At 40.8% G+C, this 20680-nt stretch overlaps 1 protein-coding gene across 1 annotated transcript in view; it reads left to right on the top strand.

Annotated features, from left to right (window-relative positions):
• Positions 1-19986, top strand: part of FOXO1 (forkhead box O1) — a 66530-nt gene extending 46544 nt beyond the window's left edge. The window contains exons 2-3 of the mRNA XM_071738292.1: positions 14028-15384; positions 15744-19986. Of these exons, the coding sequence (XP_071594393.1) occupies positions 14028-15371 (1344 nt within the window). The 3' untranslated portion in view covers positions 15372-15384; positions 15744-19986. The remainder of the gene's footprint in view (positions 1-14027; positions 15385-15743) is intronic.
• Positions 19987-20680: the final 694 nt, after the last annotated feature.

Here is a 20680-nt window from a genome sequence, read left to right as displayed (position 1 = left end):
CACACTTATCTAATGGAAAAGTAGAAATCCTGCTGCATGAGAACTGAATGCTCGAAAAATAATACCTAACTTAATTGTATAGAGAAAATCTTGAGAAATTTCTGGTGTAATTCTGTAATTTCTACTTTGGCACAGAGACTGTTTTGTATTGTGTGACTTTTGAAATGGGGTGTCTTTTTTTTTTTTTTTTTTTTTTCTTTTTTTTTTTCTAATCCAGAAGGCATATTCTTAGGAGTCACGAGGGGTTAGTAACCATGTCCAAAGCAGACTGTGATCCTTATGATCAGTGGGGATGGGATGTAGTTCAAAGTCTCTTTTCTAACTGTCTGCCTTTCTGTCAGGGTGAACGAAGGCAAACAGTGCCTTGCTGGGGCTCTGCCTCTTCCAGCTGTGTCACCTGCAATGTCTGGGTGCGTGACTTTAGAAGAGATTTGTTGGTGTTCCTATGATTTCAGAACCAACCTTCAGCATGTATGGTTGCTTTTTCTGCTTTTTTTTTTTTTTTTTCTCTTCACTGTGTTCTGACTGTGCTTGTGAGCAAAATCATAGCTGCATTTACAGGTTGCAAAGCTGTGTAAAATGATGAATTATCTTCTTGCCGTTGAAAGTCAGCAGCGGACAGGAAGAAATTTGAAAATACTGAATAGGCAGCGTATTGCTGTGTAGGCACTTAATGTTGTTAGTGTGATATAAGTTAAAATATTGCTTATTTCCTCTTCGCTGTTCAAAACAACCTGAAGCATGTTATGACCAGGATCTAAACAATAACTGAAAAAGTAAAAACAAATGTTTTCGCAGAGAAAGGCATGGTCTGCCAAATACTCTGTGTAATTTTGTGATTACATGAATAATCAACAAACAAAGTACTTGAAAACACCTAACTTTCTGGGGGAAGACTTCAATTACTTTTTTAGACAAAATGAAAATGTGGAAACATTCCCTGTTATACCTTAAAACCTGAAAATAATCCAAAAATAAAACAAAGGCAGCAAGGGCTGCAGTGCCTGCTGGAGTTTGCCAACAGTTTGATGCATTTATGGACATAAACTCAGAGATATATCTATAACAAATTATTAAAAAACTTCATAAGCAAGCTTTGCTAGTTAAATAATATTGGAAAACAAATCTCAGTAAATAGGTTTGCTTTTTTGTGTTTCATCCTTGTTTTTAAAGAGGCCCTTATGTGATCCACAGATACATAACTTCCTGTGTCTTGATAGCTATTGCAAATGACAGCTCCTAATGCTGACATTCCTGCTATTTTTAATCTGATGTAAGTTTGTGTCCTGTGATATTTTTTTGTCATTATTATTATTTTTTTAAACGAGTGCCCTCTTCTGACCTAGGAGGCCAATTCTCTCAAGAAAAGAGCTTAAGGATCTTCAGAGCTGTGCAGGGGGCTGTGTTGTGTGAACATCTGTGAGAAGGAAAAGTAGAATACTTAAAAGAAGCTAAAGTGGGCAGAAGGAAGCAAATACTGAGCAACTCTCTGCAGAGTGTCTTAAGATTTTCTTGTTGCAGCCTTGTGGGCATTTTAGCTCACTATCTCAGCTGTGCTTTTGCTATAATACTTTGGTGCATGTCTGGGAAAAGCTAGAAGGGAGCTGCTCTGCCTTTCCCATCTTTGGGCAAAGGTATGGAGAGGATGGATGGCCCATAACAGCCTTTGTGTTTAAGAAGTTGGACACTGCAGTCCTTAAATCTGAATAACTAGCCAGGCAGGCTTTGCTGTCCAGTTATCAACAGGCTTTCACTGAAGGAGGATGGGGGTGATGGTGCAGTTTGCACCAAGTGAAGACTGATTTCCAGTAGGAGGGAGCCGAACCCAAAAGTAGATAAGAGCTTTGTGAGTTTGTGGGATTTAGTGAAGAGGAGTGAAAGGCTTTTAAAAAGCAATGTTTTCTTTTCTGAACTGGTGAGGGTGATCGCAACATCTTTTTTGGGACACCCCTAGTTGTGCTTAGCAGTTCCCCAGTGTGCCCAGAGCATCCTTGTGTCAGGCTGTCACGAGGGGAACAGGAGAATGAGTGAGGTCTGCTCCAAGTGAGGTCAGAATCCTTGCATGTATCAAGTGGAGATAAATAGCAATGAGGGGAAATTGATTAGGCCTAGTTAGCAGGAGAAAATAAGCACCCAAAATGCCTAACAAAACTAATTTTTGCATAATAGCATCTCTACTCTGGGAGCTGTCTTAGTCTGTGTCCAGTGAGGTCCTGCTTCTCTCTAGCAGCAGGTGTGTATGTAAAGGGTCCCAACTCACAGTGTGGCTTATCTTCCTTTTTATTGTAATTGGAATATTTTACTGTTTTTAAAGAAAGGTGGATGTTTGGATATTATGATGAGTGCTGATAAACCAGGGCTCTTGGGTTTTACCTTGTTAATTCCATTCTGCTCATTAAAAACATGACTTTTTCTTGTCCTTTTTAGTTTTCTTGTTTGGGAAGGAGTAAAGCGAGTAAACACAGAGCTGATGCTTTAAGTTACTGTTGCCAGATGACATTCTATGGGAATGTGGACTTGCCAGTATGTAGATTGTAAATAGTCCTTTGATTTAATAAGGGTCTGTGAAGTACAGAGAACAGCCTACAGTAGTGAGGGAATAGGAATGCTTCCAAAACTGGTGTGAGGGAAGAAATTATCCTTTAGATTTTCCTTCTCTCTGTGCCCAGCTTGTTCTGAGAACTAGTACTGAGTCTCCCAAAGCCTCCTGAAAGTTGTGAGCGTGTCTGGGGGTGACTTGCTTCAGAGTTGGCACTACACATTTTGCAAGATTGGGCAACTGTAGCTTTGTAATGCTGAACAGATGTCATAAAACCCAGTGATGAGCGCCAGAGTTTCTTGAAACTGCAGCCTGGAGAACGTCACGGAAAGCAGTGCTTGAGAGGAAGATGCTGGCATGAACAGTGCAACCACCCGTCAAGAGTTCTCCACATCCCAAGACCCTCTTGTGAGAAAATAAAATAAAAACTGAAGTAAAAAAACCCTAAATAAATAAGTTATAACTTAAGTATAAACCACACCTCGTGTGAAAGACCAGTGGCTGCTGCTGGCCAGACAGTGAAGGGGGACAATGCACACTGGAACATAGCTCAAGGCTATAATGAAACTTGGATGAGGGCTTTCTGTGGGCACTGGAGTAGTAAATCACATTACATAAAAACTAGGAGGCTATGGGAGCTGGCTTGAATTGGCTAGAGCTCTCCTGAAGAGAGTGTGCTGGTGGTCTGGCATGATTCTGTGGTGGGGAAAAAAAGTACCAAGCAATCTGTGTTCAAAGAGGCTGAGTAGAAACACAATGCGTAGTATATGTGCTGCCTCCTCAGGATGCACAAAAAGGAGTAATTGGAAAGCAGTCCTTGCTTCTTGTAACTGTGGAAAAAAGAACAGGACACAAAGGAAAACAAACGGATGTTGACTGCATAAAGCAATATCCTTTATCTTTGTATTTGCAGATGCTGCAGTAGTTTAAAGAGAATTTAAATCTGATCTTTATGTTATGCCACTTTAATAAAAACTTGAGAAATCTGTTTTTTTTCTGCTAGTATTTTGTTAATAAGAAAGCAATACTTTCTTTTGATATGTAAGACAGATGAAGAGAGAATTGGCTAGATGAAAAATAAATAGTAAAAACAGTGGCTTTTTTATACACTGGACTGTACTCCCATACAAAAGAAACTAAGGAAAGGGAAATGTCCCTGTCTTCTTTCCTCAGTTTCTCTTGGTTACTACAGCAACATGAGATATTTGCAACGTGAGGTGAAATTCAGAGGGTGGTTGTTATTTCTAGGCTGACACTGTCCCCTTACAAATGTGAAAGCTTCAGCATCGGTACCAGTAGATATGCAGTGAAGAGTCTCTGAAGATGCACTAAACCAAACAAAACATCTTGATAAATTCTGCTTTATTTTCCTTTTTGTAGTTTTGGGGACTACACTAAATTTTTTTTTATCCTAGCTTTGCACTTGTTGAAGTCAAAATGTAAATCAAATGCATAGTGAGTTGTAGCATAGGATATAATTCAGCCTGTAAATGGAAGGTTTTGCCCTTCTTTTTACAAGATTTGCAGTTTCCTTCAGCCAGGGATTTCCTGTGGGGCACAACTAACCCTGCTGCAAAGGAAGCTTGCTGCTTTCATTGACTCTTTGTTTCTAAAAAACCAGTGTTCAGTAGTGACACCCATGTCCGGAGAATTTGAGGCCTTTGCCTCAAGGAAACTGCTTCCTCTGCTGTGCTGGTACAAGTGTAACAAGTAGATGTATTTTATTTCAATTTCTTTTTAAATTTGCATAAAGACTCAGTAAACCCAACTTTTTATATTACTGCATCCATACCTCCCCTCCATCTTTTGCTTTTCGAGGTATGAAATATAGACAGACTCAGTGGCTTTCCTGAAAACCAAGCAAATACATCTCTCTGCTGCCCTTTTCAGATGAGTTTGTGCACTGTAGGAGTCACAGGTCCAGCACTACAGGTGTTTGGCTCCATCCATGGATTTATGGTTGCTAACTGGCAGCTGCCTCTTTTCTGTCACCCTAAAGAGAGGCCTAAGTGATGTATATTATTGTTGCAGGTGAAATAGGTCCTCGAGCCTCTCCAGCCATGGCTCACCTGTGGGAAAAGTGTCATGGGACTTGCGATGTGTCTCCAGTGCATCCCACTTTGCTTTACCAGCCTTAGTTTCAATTAATTTTCCTCTGTTGTGGGTAGCCCATTGCTTGCAAATCCATTAGGCTGTGACAGTCATTCCAGCCCTTTATGTTATCAGTGATTTTGTGAAATCACTGTGTTGATCCATGAAGATGAAGAAAAAGATGTGTGGCTCCCTAGGCAAGCATCCAACTGAAACCAATTATGTGATTTTAGGCAAGGATCTTTTCACTTAAACTATTAAAGCTTTTGTAGTAATCACATCTGATTTTAAATTTTTTAATTTTTTTTTTAATGTTTTTAGTCTCTATATGTGCCTGGAGGCCAGTGTGAAGAATAAGTCTTTTTTTTTTGGACTGAGATGTTTCTCACTTCTGCAGTTTACACTGAAACATTAGCCCATTTCTCACCTTACTGCTTCTTATTGGTGAGAATGTGTTTCTAGTGCTCCTTTTAAGATTATCTACTGGTCTAATTGGTATTGATATATTTAGCATGTATACACATTTGTATCTCTTCATTGGAGCTAATGAATGTCAATAAAAGGCAGCTTAGTTTTAGAAAGGAAGAAAAAGGGGGAAGCTTTCTATAAACAGTGCCATAGATTTTGTGATGAATTGGGTGTAACCGTGGAGAGTGGCAGAGGTGAAACAGGCTGTCTGTTAAACAGGAAATGAGTGATTAACATTTTTTGTCCTACTGATCATAATTATTCCCACTGGCTGAAAAAAATTAACACCCCGTAGTCGCTCGTTGCTGTAGTCGAAAAAGCAGATTTTAAGCTATGGGTGATTCTGGCAGTTTATGGATCAATGGCAACTTTGTTACCCGTTTATTTATTCATTTTTTTTATTTTAATAAACTGCTTATGATTGTGAGTCATGTTTTCCTTGCAATAACCTGCCTTGTGCTCTGTATTCAGAGACAGCTCTGCCACTGCCGTGGTGCCTGCATCCCCTCTGCATCTGTTCTCCAGGTTGCTGCTGTAGAACCTGCAATGAATAATTGCAGGAGGGCAACCTGCCTGTCACAAATCACAGCAGCCTTCCTCCTGATGTAGTGCACAACAGATTGTTTTAATGGTTTTACTCCCTCTGAATGCACGTTAGTGGTGGTGTGGGGTGCTAAGCTCAGCTGCAGTGTCATTCCCTGTGGCATTGGCATATCTACAGGTGCTCTCTATTTTACCTTTCTTGAGCAAAAGATGTTTTTCTTGTATGTGTGATAGTTTGTAGGATGTATATTGGAAAACAATTATATCCCTGACCTCTGATGGTTTATTAAATTAATCAGCTTTTCTATGATACCACCTGGGACTAATGTCAGGACACCCAGCTTAGGTGTGCACCCTCCTGCTTTGCTGTTTTTGTGTTACTGATGTGATTGCAGCATGGGCTGCCTGTGGGGGCCAGAGGTCTGAGAGGGCTTAAAGAGGCCCCAGTTAGCAGGGCATCCTGTCTTTGAAATGTTCCTCTTCAGTGAGACCTCAGTCAGTCACTAGTGAACTTGGGAAATGCTTCTGCATTACAAGCTATATACGTACACATGGGTAAATATGTTTACATGTGTATATATATTCCATATTTGTGGAAAATGGAAATGATTACTTACAAATAGAGCACAGAAAGCTTACAGCATCAGTTTTGTAAAAGCAGTATTAAGATTTGTCTGGGTCGCCAAATATATAGTTATCCCTGCTAGCATTTTTCACCTGATATTCATGTCTTTCATTTTTTTCTGATGGCTATTTTATTTTTCCTTTTTCCTTTTGTCTTTTGCTTTCCCCCTCCCCCCCCCCTTCTCCCCCCTTCTCCCCCCTTCTCCCCCCTTCTCCCCCCTTCCCCCCCTTCCCCCCCCTTTCCTCCCCTTTTCCTCCCTTTCCCCCCTCTCTCTCCCCTTCTCCCCTCCCTTTTCCTCCCCTTCTTCCCTCCCTTTTCCTCCCCTTCTCCCCTCCCTTTTCTCCCCCTTTACCCCCTTCTCCCCCCCTTCTCCCCTCCTTCTCCCCCCCTTCTCCCCCCCTTCTCCCCCCCTTCTCCCCCCCTTCTCCCTCCCTTCTCCCCCCTTCTCCCCCCTTCTCCCCCCTTCTCCCCCCTTCTCCCCCCTTCTCTCCCCCTTTCCCCTCCCTTTCCCCTCCCTTTCCCCTCCCTTTCCCTCCCTTTCCCCTCCCTTTCCCCTCCCTTTTCCCTTCCTTTTCCCCCCTTTTTCCCCTTTTCTCCTTTTTTTCCCTTTTCCGCCTTTTCCACCTTTTTCCCCCTTTTTCCCCTTTCTTTCCGTTCCTTTTTCTTTCTTCAACAACACTATGCTCCCTTCCTATTGTTGCCTTATTTTCACCCCTGAAAGGCAATAGTTTTTAGACAAAACTGTTGCCTGTCTTAGCTTCCCAGATGATTTTACCAGAGAGGGAGAAAATTCCATTTCACAAATCCCTCTTAAAAATCTCAGATTTTTCATATGCATCTTGGTCTGTTGTTTTTCCTAATCAGTGTCACTTAATTTCCTCCACTTTGAAATGTTAGCAAATGTCTGTATTGTGGTTAAAAAAAATAAATGTGATTATTGGCACTGATCCAGGTTATCCTTAACCTACTGGAGCCTCTGTCTCTCTCTTGGAGGTACAGAAAACATAAGGGTGGTCACAAGAAGTTTTGGTTGCAGGTCATCACAACTGAAGAGTATCCAGGAGTGTGCTTGTCCTGTGTCTGTATATTTCCCATTTTATGCTTTACCTTTTCAATGTTTTTTTATGCTTGTTCTTTCTAAACACCCATGAAGAGAAAGTAGTCAGGTGTTATCATCTCATTAGAAATGAGATTTCATTAGAAATGTCCAAACTGCCATTGTGGAAAAGTCCTTCAAAGGAGTCTGCCTGGACTGAAGAGGAGGGTGTCTGGGGACAGCAACTGTGAATTACCCAAATACATGTCCATAATGTTGCCAGTTCTGACACGTAAGTGTGCAGAGCCAAGTCCCTTAAAAATCCATGTCTGGAGCTGTGCATCCATTTTCTGTTTCTACACAACAGGTTCCAGAGGAGAAAGCTCCAGTGGTGGTGAAATCCCATCCAGCCCTTGCTGACACAACTAGCAGCAGGTTACAACCTGGAAGATGGCCAAGCCCCTTCAGTGTCCAGTTTTTCAGTCTTCTACAGCTATGAGAAGGAAGCATGGGAGAGTATAAGTCTGTGGACATAACTCTATAATATGCAGGACTTAGATTAATGCCACTGATGTGGTCAGAGGAGACCCCCCCCCCTCTGTGCAGTGGAGGCATTTATAGTGACAATATAGTGATAACAGAGTCTCTCCCTTTCCTGTACATCCATGCAGGGAACAAGGGATGCATTGCTGAGATCTTATCAAATGAAACAGTCTACAAAGGGATCTTCATGTTTGGAGGTGGTGTTTCTTGGCTGGTGGTCTGGGAAAGACTCTCGCTATGCCACCATCTGTAGTGCAAAACACAGAGAAATGGTGCAAGGTCCCTCTAGTAAGACTGAAGTGTTTCTGCATTTTTTCCAGCTGACACTTCTTAACCATGTAACAGCACAGGACAAATATGAAGTCAAACAAAAGCACCCCCCATACCTCCCCCCCCCTTAAGAACAAAGGACCCAAAAAAGCATGACCTGTTTAGGAGGAAATCCTGCCCTTCCACCTTCATGCAGCTGCAGGTGGCAAATTGCCAGCATCTTCTAAATATGACTCTTTGACCTGAGGCTAAGTAACATGTTTTCTGTCCATGCTCTTATGTGACAACAGGGAAGGTTCCTGAGCTGTAATCAAAGAATGCTAAAGTCGGGTGGCAAAGATAACTATTTCATTAGCACTTGAAGCTTTTGACACTGTGTCCAGATGTGTGATTGTGTTGGTGAATGTCGTAGTATCAGGAATGCTTTGGAGAGAGAACTTTGGCTAATGCTGTTTTATGACCAAGTTTGCTATCTGTTTACCAAACGTTTTTGGGTGTCCAACATTAGCTGTGAGGCAAACCCAAGCTTCTTGTGCAGCATCTGCATCTGAACTTCTCATATCTCATAGTCATAGATAAGATAAACAGGATTGCCTTACATCAGACTGTTGTACTGAAGGAGATTCTGGTACATCTTGGAAAGAACCAATGTTCTTTCCTCCCTAGCCTCTTTACCCTTGTAAAACACAGAAAAATGAGTGCAGGCAGTGTAACTATTGTGAGAAGACCTGCTTGTTTCACTAGATATGGTCTACCTTAGCCTTGGATGGATGCTGTGTGGTGCCACTTGCCGTGGTTAGCTCCTGCTGTGGCTGTCTGGCTGTTAATGCTGAAGAAAGTGTGCTAGTAAAAGTTCCTATTGTAACATTCTCAAATCATTAGTAAAAATAAGTAAACAAGCCATCTTGTCTCTTTCAAAACTTTTGTTAGCTTAGAGGGTCACAGCAGAAGCAGTCTTGAATGTTGTTCCCTGGAAGTTTCTCTCCATCTTCCAAATCCATTTCAGATACTGTTTGGAGAGATCTGAGAACTACAGTCAGATCCTGTGGTCTGTATTTGCAGCCATTTCAGCTGAGGGTAGTGCAAGCTGACTACTGATATGTTGTAGACTGTCCCCTTGGATGAGGTGTAGGAAGCAGTGGACTGCTGAGATGTCTTCTGAATGAAAAAAGTGTGGCAAGTCATTAGACTATTAATTTTAATAGAAAAGCTTGGCCTCTGTATTACGGTAGTGGTCCTGCTCTTCTGATGGCCTCTTATAACCTCTCACTTTTTTATGGCTCGAGCTGATTCCTGAGGCTAATTCCTTCAGCCTTTGTTATTACTTACTGGTGAATCTTTTTTTTTTTTTTCTGAGATCACAGAATGGTTTGAGTTGATCTTAAAAGATCCAACCCCCCTGCTTAGGCAGAGGCACCTCCTGCTAGACCAGGTTGCTCCAAGCCCCATCCAACCTGGCCTTGAACACTTCCAGGGAGGGGGCATCAGCAAACTCCCTGGGCAACCAGTTCCAGTGTCTCACCACCCTCATAGTAAATGACCTCCTCCTAATATCTAATCTAAATCTACCCTCTTTCAGCTTGAAACTGTTCTCCCTCATCCAATTGCTACGTGCCCTTGTGAAAGGTCCTTCCCTGTCTTTCATGTAGGCCCCCTTCAGGTGCTGGAATGCTGCTATAAGGTCTCCCTAGAGGCTTCTCTTCTCCAGGCTGAGATGTCACAGGATGTTTTATTGTAGTACCATCAGCATATGCACTCAGATAGCAAATATACTAATTTTTGTAAAACCTATCTACTGTTGGATCCATCCCTTGCTCTGCTATTGCAGTACTGTAGCTGAACAGGTACTGTCTGTGTGTGAGGTGCCCTGTGTGTGAGGGTATGAGGGTGGGTGAGATCATGGACACTCAGAGGTTATTTTTCAAGGTTTGGGGTTTACAGCTCCCTGGATACTCACAGATCCACAGTAAGATCCTACTTGGAGAGGTTTGCAGTGGGGTTAAATAGGAGCTGGGCAGTGGGAGCTCTGCTCTGCTTCCAGCACCTTTGCATGTTCCATGGGCTGGAGTTGAGGAAAGATGTGACTATAAGGTCTCTCTCCAGTAAGTACAGGCCTACAGTGTTGTCAGGCTTAGCAAAGCAACTGTGTTTTCAGTTATCTTTAGTAAAACAATTACTAACAATTTAACAATTTAATGAAAAAATAATTGAATACCTCAACTTTAATTATAATAGGGGTATGATTTTTTCATCAATTAGTCAGGTTAAACTTAAGTTGCATGTTTTAGTGGGAATATCTTGGGTTTAAGTTCAGTATTAGGTATCAACAGAGCTACTTGTCCTGAGACATTTTTTTCTTTAAGTAAAACAATTCGAGTTTGTGGCTTAGGAGAGCAGCAAACAGGGCTGTGTGGTTCAGCTGTAGGAGACGTTGGCAATGCAGCTGTAGGATATAAGTGTCTAGATTCAAAGGAATAATATTCTTGGCTTCATGAGTTTTATTAGCTGGTATGTTCTCATCATACTGCATTTAGCAGATACTGGTTTTGCCTACTTTGGCTCTTAAATCAGTGAGTAGTCAGCAGGCTGAGGTAGGGCATAAAGTGGGGTCACAGACCCAGGCGAGGTGGAGGCTCTTTGTGCTTTATCTTGAAGGCAGAAACTCGATCCCAGGAAATACCCCACAGGTGGCAGCAGCCCTGGTGAGGTTTTGATAAAATTCCAGCACGGATGCTCTCAAAGCCATCTGGCACTCATTGCCTCTGCATGGAAACCCACCTCAAACTGCAGCCACTTGCTTTTCATGTCATTCAAGCAAGGATTTGGGAAGCTTTGCTTCAAAGTCCTGCTGAAAGCCGTGGCTGTGGAGGTGTCTCGCAGCGTGCTGGGGCTGGTGGTGCCGCTGACAGCCGTGCTGCTCCTCTGGCTGCCAAGATCCACTGCTGAAACTATACTTTTTTTTTATCAGGTCATGTTTGCATCTGGCAAAGATCTGTAGACACAACATCATTAACAGCAGTGCATATTTTCACAAGATTTACCTCTTCAACACTTTTTCCAAGTTAGTAAATCATAGCTTCTTTAATGTCCTGCTGGCTGCATGAAAAACAGGAATTTATGTAACAAGCTCTGGGCCACAAACCTTTTCCTGTTAGGAAAAATTTTTTTTCACTGCTGGCAGAGTTAGGAGACAGCTCTGTTACTCAAAGAGCGACCTCAGATGTCCTCAGTACAATAATACCAGCTTATAACATTTTTGATGACTAAGGAATAGCAGTGATTTCTTAAATATTTAACACTTGTATTGCAAAGAGGGAACTGAGCCTCAGCATGGTATTTTCTCTGCCTGATATTTTGCCTGTTTGATACGCCTATTTTGATAGTAAACACTAAGCCTGAGCCAACTGGGTATGTTTACAAAATACAATTAAAAAAAAAAAATGAACTGGCGCAGGAGGTTTTTTAATCAACAGACATGCGGAACAACTTTCTTGCGACATTTCTAGAGCTGGACTTGTGTCAGTCAGGGGATTCGGCTTTGGCCCTTGAGTGAAAACAACAGAACTCAGTGGCTGGCCTCACGAGGCCTCTCTGCTGGCCCTTGGGGCTGCAGCCAAGTCCAAAGATGGATTTTCAGGCTTGCCTTCCTGATGTGCTACCTGAACCTGGGGAAAATAAAATAAACCTAAGACCCTGTAGCTAGATAGAGAATTGGATTTTGATTGCCAGGTTACTTGCAGTGAAGATGTACAGTCTTGTGTTAATTAGTATGAGAAAGGTTGGCTTCCTTTTCAGAATGAATAAGGGAACCCTCAAATTGTGGCTCGTGTTTGTTTAACTGATGTAATTTGTTAATGATGATTTTTTGAAGGGGAAGGGGAGGTTGGAAAGGCCCTAAGGTGAGGCACACAGTTTGACACCTTGCTGCATTTTTTGAGCATGAGCTGCCATGATGCCATATTCTGACACCTGCTGCTGCCAAAGAGCATCTTGTGCCCCTCTCTGGGGTGGAGCTGCATTCCTGTGGAGGTAGTGTGGGGACACTGCTTCCTGTAAGGTGTTACAGTCCTTGTGGCCCTCATCCCCTGAAGGTCTCCTCTTCAAGCACAGAGTAACCATTCCTGTTGAACTTTGAAGGTGGCCAGGCCAGCTCTTGCCAGTTGGCTTTCGTGGTCCAAGATGTACCACGGCCCTTGGAAGGAATTTGAGCCTTTTGTCTCTGGTTTGAACCAGGTCCCATGAGGTTGTTGTTCTCACTAAGAATGGCTCCTTATGGTCTTTGTTTTTTGTCTTCTGTCAGCTGGATGTGTGGGCAATGGGTAAAGATGGGTCTTTGAGATGCAGGTGTACACAGCAGGACAAGTAGAGTCAAGCAGGTGAAGGAAGACATCACTGGAGATGCTGCTGTCATAGGCTGCACCCTGAGTTGGGAAATAGAGCAAAAGCAGCTAGAAAACAGAGCAGGGGTTGTATCCCTTGTCCTCTGGTTTGCCTCACAAGGCAGGCAAAACTGCATGAGCTGGAGCATCCTCTCAGTTTGATGCTGTAAAGTCTCTTGGGGGTCAGGTTAAAAACTGAAGAGGAGATAGATGGGAGGAAGGAGGTGGGAAAGGCAGTCAGGGCTTTTGCAGATCTGGCAGCCACTTACTGTTTAGGGATGATTGGCTTACTGGCCTGCTGGTCAAGATCAGCCTTACTACTGCTTTTTATTTTTGCTCCCCCACATTTTCCTTTAGAGAACTTGCTAAAAACGACTGTGAATGGAAGGCAGCTACTTCATCGTTGAAGCTACTTCATCTCTTCCATAGATGTCTTCATTTTTGTTTTAACTGTTTCATTTATTGTTCTGTGGTTCCCTCCTGCCTCATCCTCCTACCAACATCTGTGTATTTCAGCACTCTTTGAACTTGTGGCCTTTTGATAGCAGTTATGTCAAAATGTAGGACAGCTTTTCTGTTGATACAGTGTTCTTTATATGTGCTCAGCAGAAAATTATGCAAGGAAAAAAATTTTTAACTACAGCCTGATAATGCAAAGGGTAGTCTCCTGTTAACAGGTCAACTTGGGGGGTTGGATTTTTTATTTTTGTGGGGGTTTTTTCTTCCCTTTTTTTTGGTTTAAAAACAAAACATGAGACATTACTCATGGCTGAGGAGATAATGAAAAGCTTCAGTACCTCTGGTCAGTCTTGGCACAAGGTAATCTTGTGCCCTCAGGTATTTAGCATGTTAAAATGTTGATTTTGAAAAAAAAAATGCTTTTAAGACAGGTTTTAAATGCTGCTTGTATTCCTTTCCACCTTACAATTTCATAGGCAATTTTTGAAGTTTACTTATAAAAATCAGAACTTAATCCTCAAATGGTTTTCTATATGTATTTCCTCACATAACACCAGTAATATAAACCTCACTAATGTTTAGTGACAGCTCTCACAGGCAGGCACGTGTGCAGGGCATGGAGATGTGCGTGATGAGATGCCATTATATGGACCTAGCATTCCTGTACTCTTCATAAAATAATAATAATAGTAATAAAACCCTAAGTGCAATAATAAAGTTCAATTCATTAGAATGAAGCTGATAATGAAGCTTCATTTGTCTTCTTGGTCTTCTGATATATTTTGTCTTCCTTATGGTGAACTTGTATTTCAGAACAGCTCCTTCAGTATTTTATTTAACTTTTTATAATGTCCAATCTGATTGGGTTATGTGACAGACAAACATGTGGTAACTCTCTGCAAGCCCATTTCAGCCAGTTCTGAGTGGTGAGCTGATAAAAGATATTTCCAGACTGTCATGTTTTCCCATTTCGTGATAACCCCATGTTTTCTAACAAAGTTTGCAAAGACAAAATTAGTATGCCATAAACCAAACATTTTTTCTCCCTTTCTTATACCTTCTTTTCTTTTTCAGAATTCAATCCGTCATAACCTCTCTCTGCACAGCAAGTTCATCAGAGTGCAGAATGAGGGAACAGGGAAGAGTTCCTGGTGGATGCTCAATCCTGAAGGAGGAAAGAGTGGCAAATCTCCTAGGAGACGAGCGGCATCCATGGATAATAACAGCAAGTTTGCCAAAAGCAGAGGCAGAGCTGCCAAGAAAAAAGCATCCCTTCAGTCTGGTCAAGAGGGAAATGGTGACAGCCCCGGATCGCAGTTCTCGAAGTGGCCCGCAAGCCCCAGCTCTCACAGTAACGATGACTTCGATAACTGGAGTACATTTCGACCTAGAACGAGCTCTAATGCTAGTACAATTAGTGGAAGACTTTCTCCTATTTTGCCAGAGCAAGATGATCTTGGAGATGGGGATGTGCACTCCATGGTATACCCATCATCAGCCACCAAAATGACTTCTACTCTACCCAGCCTTTCCGAGATGAGTAATTCCGAGAACATGGAAAATCTTTTGGATAACCTTAACCTTTTGTCACCTAACACGTCAATGAATGTGTCAACTCAGTCTTCATCTGCTACCCTGATGCAACAAACACCAGGTTACTCATTTGCATCCTCGACCACAAGTATAGGCTCACCAAATCCAGACTACAGGAAATTTACCTACGCTCAAGCTAGCATGAACTCTATGTCCCAGATTCCTATGCAGACTCTTCAAGACAGCAAATCAAGCTACGGATCGATGAGCCAATATAATTGTCCTGCAGGACTTTTGAAGGAGTTACTGACTTCTGATTCTCCACCACACAATGATATCTTGGCGTCAGTAGACACTGGTGTTTCCCAGACTGGTGGCAGGGTGCTGGGCCAGAGCGTGCTCATGGTTGCCAACTCGGTGATGCCGACTTACGGCAGCCAACCACCCCACAACAAAATGATGAACCCTAATGCCCGCCCTCACCAGGGACATAACCAGCCATCACCTGCAGTTAATGGTCGTGCCTTGTCACACACAGTGAACACCATGTCACACACTTCAGGTCTAAATCGCTTGTCAACAGTGAAGACTTCGTTACAAGTGCCTATGAGTCACCCCATGCAGATGAATGCTATGAACCCCTACGCCCCCGTTAACAGTTGCAATGGCTATGGAAGGGTGGGAATTGTTTCCCTCCACCAGGAAAAGCTTCCCAGTGACTTAGATGACATGTTAATTGAACGGTTGGACTGCGACATGGAGTCGATTATCCGTAATGACCTTATGGATGGAGAAACATTAGATTTTAACTTTGACAGTGTATTGCCTAACCAAAGTTTTCAGCACAGCGTAAAGACAACCACACACAGTTGGGTGTCAGGCTAGGATGTAGTGGGAGGTAAGCTGTGCTTTTCTATTAAATCTGAAAAACAAGTAAAGGAAAAAGAGATCTCAAAATGCTTAAAATCTAGGTGGTCTTCTCTGTTGGCATGTGAGTGCCTGTGTCTCTTTACAGTCCTTTCCTCATTTTGTTGATCAAGTTTTCACATGTGTGCACTAGCATTGCCATGTACCAACTTCCTTTACTTTATGTGGAATACTAATGTTTTGCCATTAATAATTCAAGCAAAAAAACTTGCTGGTAGTTAATGAATGTGTTTTTTCCCCACTGAGGTTATATTAAAGCTAGTTTGAGCATATCTAATAGATTTAATCTTACGGTGTGAATGTTAATTTTTCTTTTTTTCTTCTTCTTAGGTTATGGTTATATTCTCCAGACTTGTCTGACAGCAGGAACTGAGAAAAGCAGTGCAAAGATGTCCTTCACCTTCCTTTTTAATTTTCTTGACAGAGCTGTGTGCATGCACTAGCTTTTTTGGGGGGGGTCTTTTTTTTTTTCTTTTTTCTTCCTTTCGTCAGAGTTGGCAGCAGACAGAGTATTTTCCTGTACAGGATGTTTGCCCAAGGTTTGCAGGTTATGTGCTGCTGTAGATAAGAACTGTGCCATTGGAAATTTCATTACTCTGAAGTGCCAAATTCACTACACCATGTAATCACAGCAAAGACTCTTACTTACATCATGTTGTGCTTTCGGTTTTGTACAGTATGATCTGTAGAAGAAGAATCGTTTTTTTAAGACTATCTGTTTTGGTCCAAGAAAAGTTTATAAACTTTTGTAAGAATACTGTGATGATCTCATGCCCTAAGTAAGTTTAACCTTTGTTGATGTTACCTGTGTTCTTATGAACTGAAATAACTGTGGACTTGCCTTGCAGCAGTATGAACTGCATTATTTTACTCAAAATTGCCACACATTTCATATGGGAACAGAATAGCCTGTTAAATATGATCCTACTAAACTCACTGACTGTTGAGAGCAAACAGTAGGTTAAATGCCATATGATAAGTTACCTGTATTAATGTAAATTTATGCAAGAATATATCTGGGTTTCATTGTCAGACTAGTTACTTTATTGTTGGACTTAAGATAATTTTTGGAATACTGTCCAAGCTATTTTTCTTATAATTGAAGTCTACTTTTGTTACATAGGCAACTTAAAAAGAAAAAAAAAAAATCTGAGATCTGGCAGCATTCATAACCTCTTCATTTTTGTACAGTATTTTAACTGGATTAAGTACCTGTTTTTATAAATTTCCCTAGCACTTGGGAGTGCTAATAAAGGAAAAGCTTAATAAGTATCTTGAATATAAAACATTTCTGTCCCCCCTTTTTTTTTTTTTTTTTTTTTTTTTTTTTTTTTTTTTTTTTTTTTTTTTGTTGTGTGATGTATAAATATAGACAACTTTATGTTTAGGAAATATTTAATCAGTTTTATATATGCATTTTTAGAGATGTCATCTGCTTCTATTATCATTTTAACTGACTACCACAAAGTGTTAAGTATTCATTGTTAGACGCTTGTACAATGCTTCACATTTATATTTATTTCACAGAGGTCTCATAATGTTTGTGCAGGAGCAGGAACTTTTGGAGAAAATCCATAATTTCAGAAAAATTAATGACAATGTTGTCATTTTTCTTAATTAGCACTGGTTTTAGGGTCTGTCCATGTTTCTGTTGTAATGCAGTATGTCTGAAGAGGCAAAAGAGCTACTTTATAGTGAGAGGTGAAAACTTTTGTGACCCCTTGATACAGGACAAATAATTATTTTTTTTTTTTAATAAGAAAGATAAAGTAAGTGGCAAAGTTATACAAATACATGAGCTCTAGGTTAGGGGAGAACTTTAATGATAAAAGCCTTGTTCCTGTGGAAAAGCCTGCTCTTGTTGGAGAGAGACACTGACAGCTACTGAGGCATTTTCAGGACTGGGTCTTGGCTGAATAATTACTGGTTTTTTGTAATTGTACAATGCAGTTTTCTGGGTGTGTGGACAACAGGCCTTACCTGTCTTTTCACTGACTGCTACACATGGTTTGTGTATAGAAATTCTTGGAGCTTTTTTATGCTCTGACAGGATGAACAGTTTTTGTGCTAAGGCTGGTTGTTGTCAAGAAGGGGAGAAATAAATTTTTTTCCCATCAATTTTTCTTTTGTCTGTGTAGCCCACAACTGGAAAATGCTGTAATTGAAACGTATTTTTCTTGTAGTGATGGCTGAGGTGGAGAAAGAAATGGAATGTGTCAAGAAAATAAAGTTTAGTAACAAGCCATATTTTTAATGATCCTGTTATGACTTTCCCAAGGCTCTTCAATGTATTGATGTGCTAGCATTTAGCTCCCTGTAGGGCTTAAATCACTGCTAATTACAGCTGGTCCTACTTCTTTAGATATTCTATTACACTTGTCAGCAGTTCCAGAGGCTGATGTTCAGCTGTCCTGTGATACAGCATCTCCCCCAGCATAAATTGGCCTTTCAACTTCAGTTGAGTGAAACGAAGCATTCTTAGTTCTGAAGCCTTGATGAAGCAACCTGCTTTTACAAGCCAGTATCTCTAGTAGCATCTTCACTGTCACATTCATGATCTTGGAAATGTGGTGATAAATCCTGGCAGTGGAGCAAGAGGAGAGCTCACACATGGGTTTCTGAAGATCCTTCTTTCTGCTGCATGTGCAAAAATGTCTGCTCCCAAATGGATGCTGATATGCATAGACCATAGCAGTAGTAAAATTCACCTCTGCATGTAAAGGAAAGAGTGCTTGAAGCTACTCTATGGGGTTACAGCTGAAGATGCTCCTGTTTATTACTTACTGCTAATGTGTAACTTGCTGCATACAGATACTTTCTTCATTTCCTTTTAGAAATGTGAGTAACGTCAATGTAGCCATTCCTTAATTATAGCAGTCTGTAAGAAGCCCCTTTTAATTATTATGGGAAAGCAGATAATCAGAGGTGTGGGCTGTGTGGTCAAGTTTTGGGGTTTTTTTCCTTTTCTTCTGTGATGCCATCCTAATATTTTGCAATTATAATTCTGGAATACTGTGAAGTCTGGTGAAGGGGCATGTTTTCTGCCTTGAAAACAAACATTATGTGACCTCTAGTAATAAATCCTATTTCAGTAAAAGTACCAAGTTTCTGGAGTAACTTAGTTTGTCAGAATTGTTGTAAATGATTGGTTTGTGAATTGTGCAGATGATCTTACCTATGCAGCCTTGTTTTTGACTTTTCTCTGGTTTGTACTGTTATTAAAAGTTTATTGTATTATAGAGCTGTTCAGATATTTTAAATATAAAGATGTATTGTTTCCATAATATAGCTATATGATGTTTTAGGTAGTAGATGCATTAATTGGAAAGCTCTTCTTTGATAAACTGACAATTTGCCTACACTTATAAGCAAAAGTCATATTGCTTATTATTGGCTTAAGTCAACAGAGCATCCCTAAGAAGAGAAGATAAAATTGGACCAATTATAAACCAGTATAAAATTTGCACTTGTTAAACCACTGGATGTATGTTAGTACTTTTTTATTTTTTTACTGATTTGAAATTCCTATTTTCATTATGAAATTGCTAGGATCCTTAATTTATGACTGATTTAAATAAGGTATTCTCATTATTATTATTATTATTATTGTTATTATTATTTTGGTAATCATAATGTAAGATGCAGCATGGTTTATGCAAGCAAAAAGCAAATTACTTGGCATTAAAACTGGCCTCCTTTTAGAGGGTGTTCCACAAACCAGCAATATCATGAGAGATTGGCATGTACATACTGCTAGTTCTGCTTGCAAGTAGTGTGACAGCTCTTCAACGCTTCACTTCTCTGACTCAGTCACATTGCAGAATTAAAATTCATACGTGGATATTTTCAGAAAAAGTGCCTGATGTACTTCTACAGACACACGAGAACAATCCCTGACAGTTTGTTGTATAAAGCCATAAATGTATATAAATGATGTTTAAGAGGTTTTGTGTCCTTTCTTGTATACAGAGAATGAGATTTGTACAGGATTCTACTTGTGATTAGTAATCCTTCTACTCAGACATTGTTGTAATCACTTTCCTTACCACGTAATCTTTTTAATGATGATGATTCCATTTGGACAATCCCCGTGGCATTAGCAATTTTATACAGAAAAATACCTCATGGTCCCAAGTCTTGCCTGGCAAGACGATACCATATTAACAAGCAAACACTAACTGCAGAATAGTCAACAAATTTTCCATTACTTGGTATAAAGGAATTTCTCTCTCTCTTTTCTTTGCTTCTGGAATTGAAACTGTAGCAGGTACAGGAACCTAGCAGGGTTGTGCTACCAGTGTTTTATCACAGCATAGTGTGCTACAAGTATCTTGTTTACAAGCCTTTGGGACTAAACGCAAGAAGAATCCATGCCTGACTCCTAGGGCCCATGAGAGAACTTTGTGTAGAGATGCTTTGTTACTGGAAGCTGTATTAGGCAGCACCAGACTGTGTTGCCAATGCTTCAACAAGCCTAGTTCAGAGAAAATTACAAAAAAGTCCTGAAATCCTTTCAGAATGGGTATTTGTAAGTATAAGCTCTTAATAAAATCGCTATGACATGAGATGGTAATTAGTGTATCAGAATGTTATGTAATACATTGTTAAAGAAGAAGAAGAAGAAAAAAAAAAAAGGACGCTAACATCCATCAAACTGCAGGAAAGAATTAGTCTTTTAGTCCAAATTACACGTTAGATCCTAATGCTATTAAATGTGGGAGGGAGCTGGCTCTGGAGAGACATTTTTCCCTTCCCTCCACTCCCCCTGTTAAAGCGAGACGGCTCACAAAGTCCTCTTGGCCCTCTTTTCTCTTGCTTTTGCTCCTTGCTTTCTGCTCTGCCCCTCCTGCCTTCCTGAATTATGGGCCTTTTCTCAGAGCAAGAGTTTTGTCTTTGCCAAACATTTGGGCTGTGTAGGCCAGCCTGCACCTTGCTGCTCCTTTCTCTGCCGTGCTTTACGCTGCAGCAGCGGGAGTCCTGATGTGAGTAGAGAGAGCAGGAATGTCTAAATTTCTATTTTATTTTCTAATTTTTATTATTACTTTTTTTTTAAAATTAAGATTGTGTTTCAAAACAGAGCTGGAAGAAAGGAGGAGAAGCTGCCAAAACAGAGAGCCAAAAACACCCACGCCACAGTGGTTTTGTGAGGCCCAGCTCCCTGCTTGCCTGCAGGTGGGGAGGGAGAGGGATGGCAAAGAGCAGGCTTTTAATGAATTGCTGGCAAAAATGCCAGTTTGATCTTAAAGTCATCAGAGGTAGACCTAAAG

The sequence above is a fragment of the Heliangelus exortis genome, chromosome 1, assembly GCF_036169615.1.
Source record: "Heliangelus exortis chromosome 1, bHelExo1.hap1, whole genome shotgun sequence".
Classification (NCBI taxonomy): Eukaryota; Metazoa; Chordata; class Aves; order Apodiformes; family Trochilidae; genus Heliangelus; species Heliangelus exortis.
This window is presented reverse-complemented; position numbering and strand designations above follow the sequence as displayed.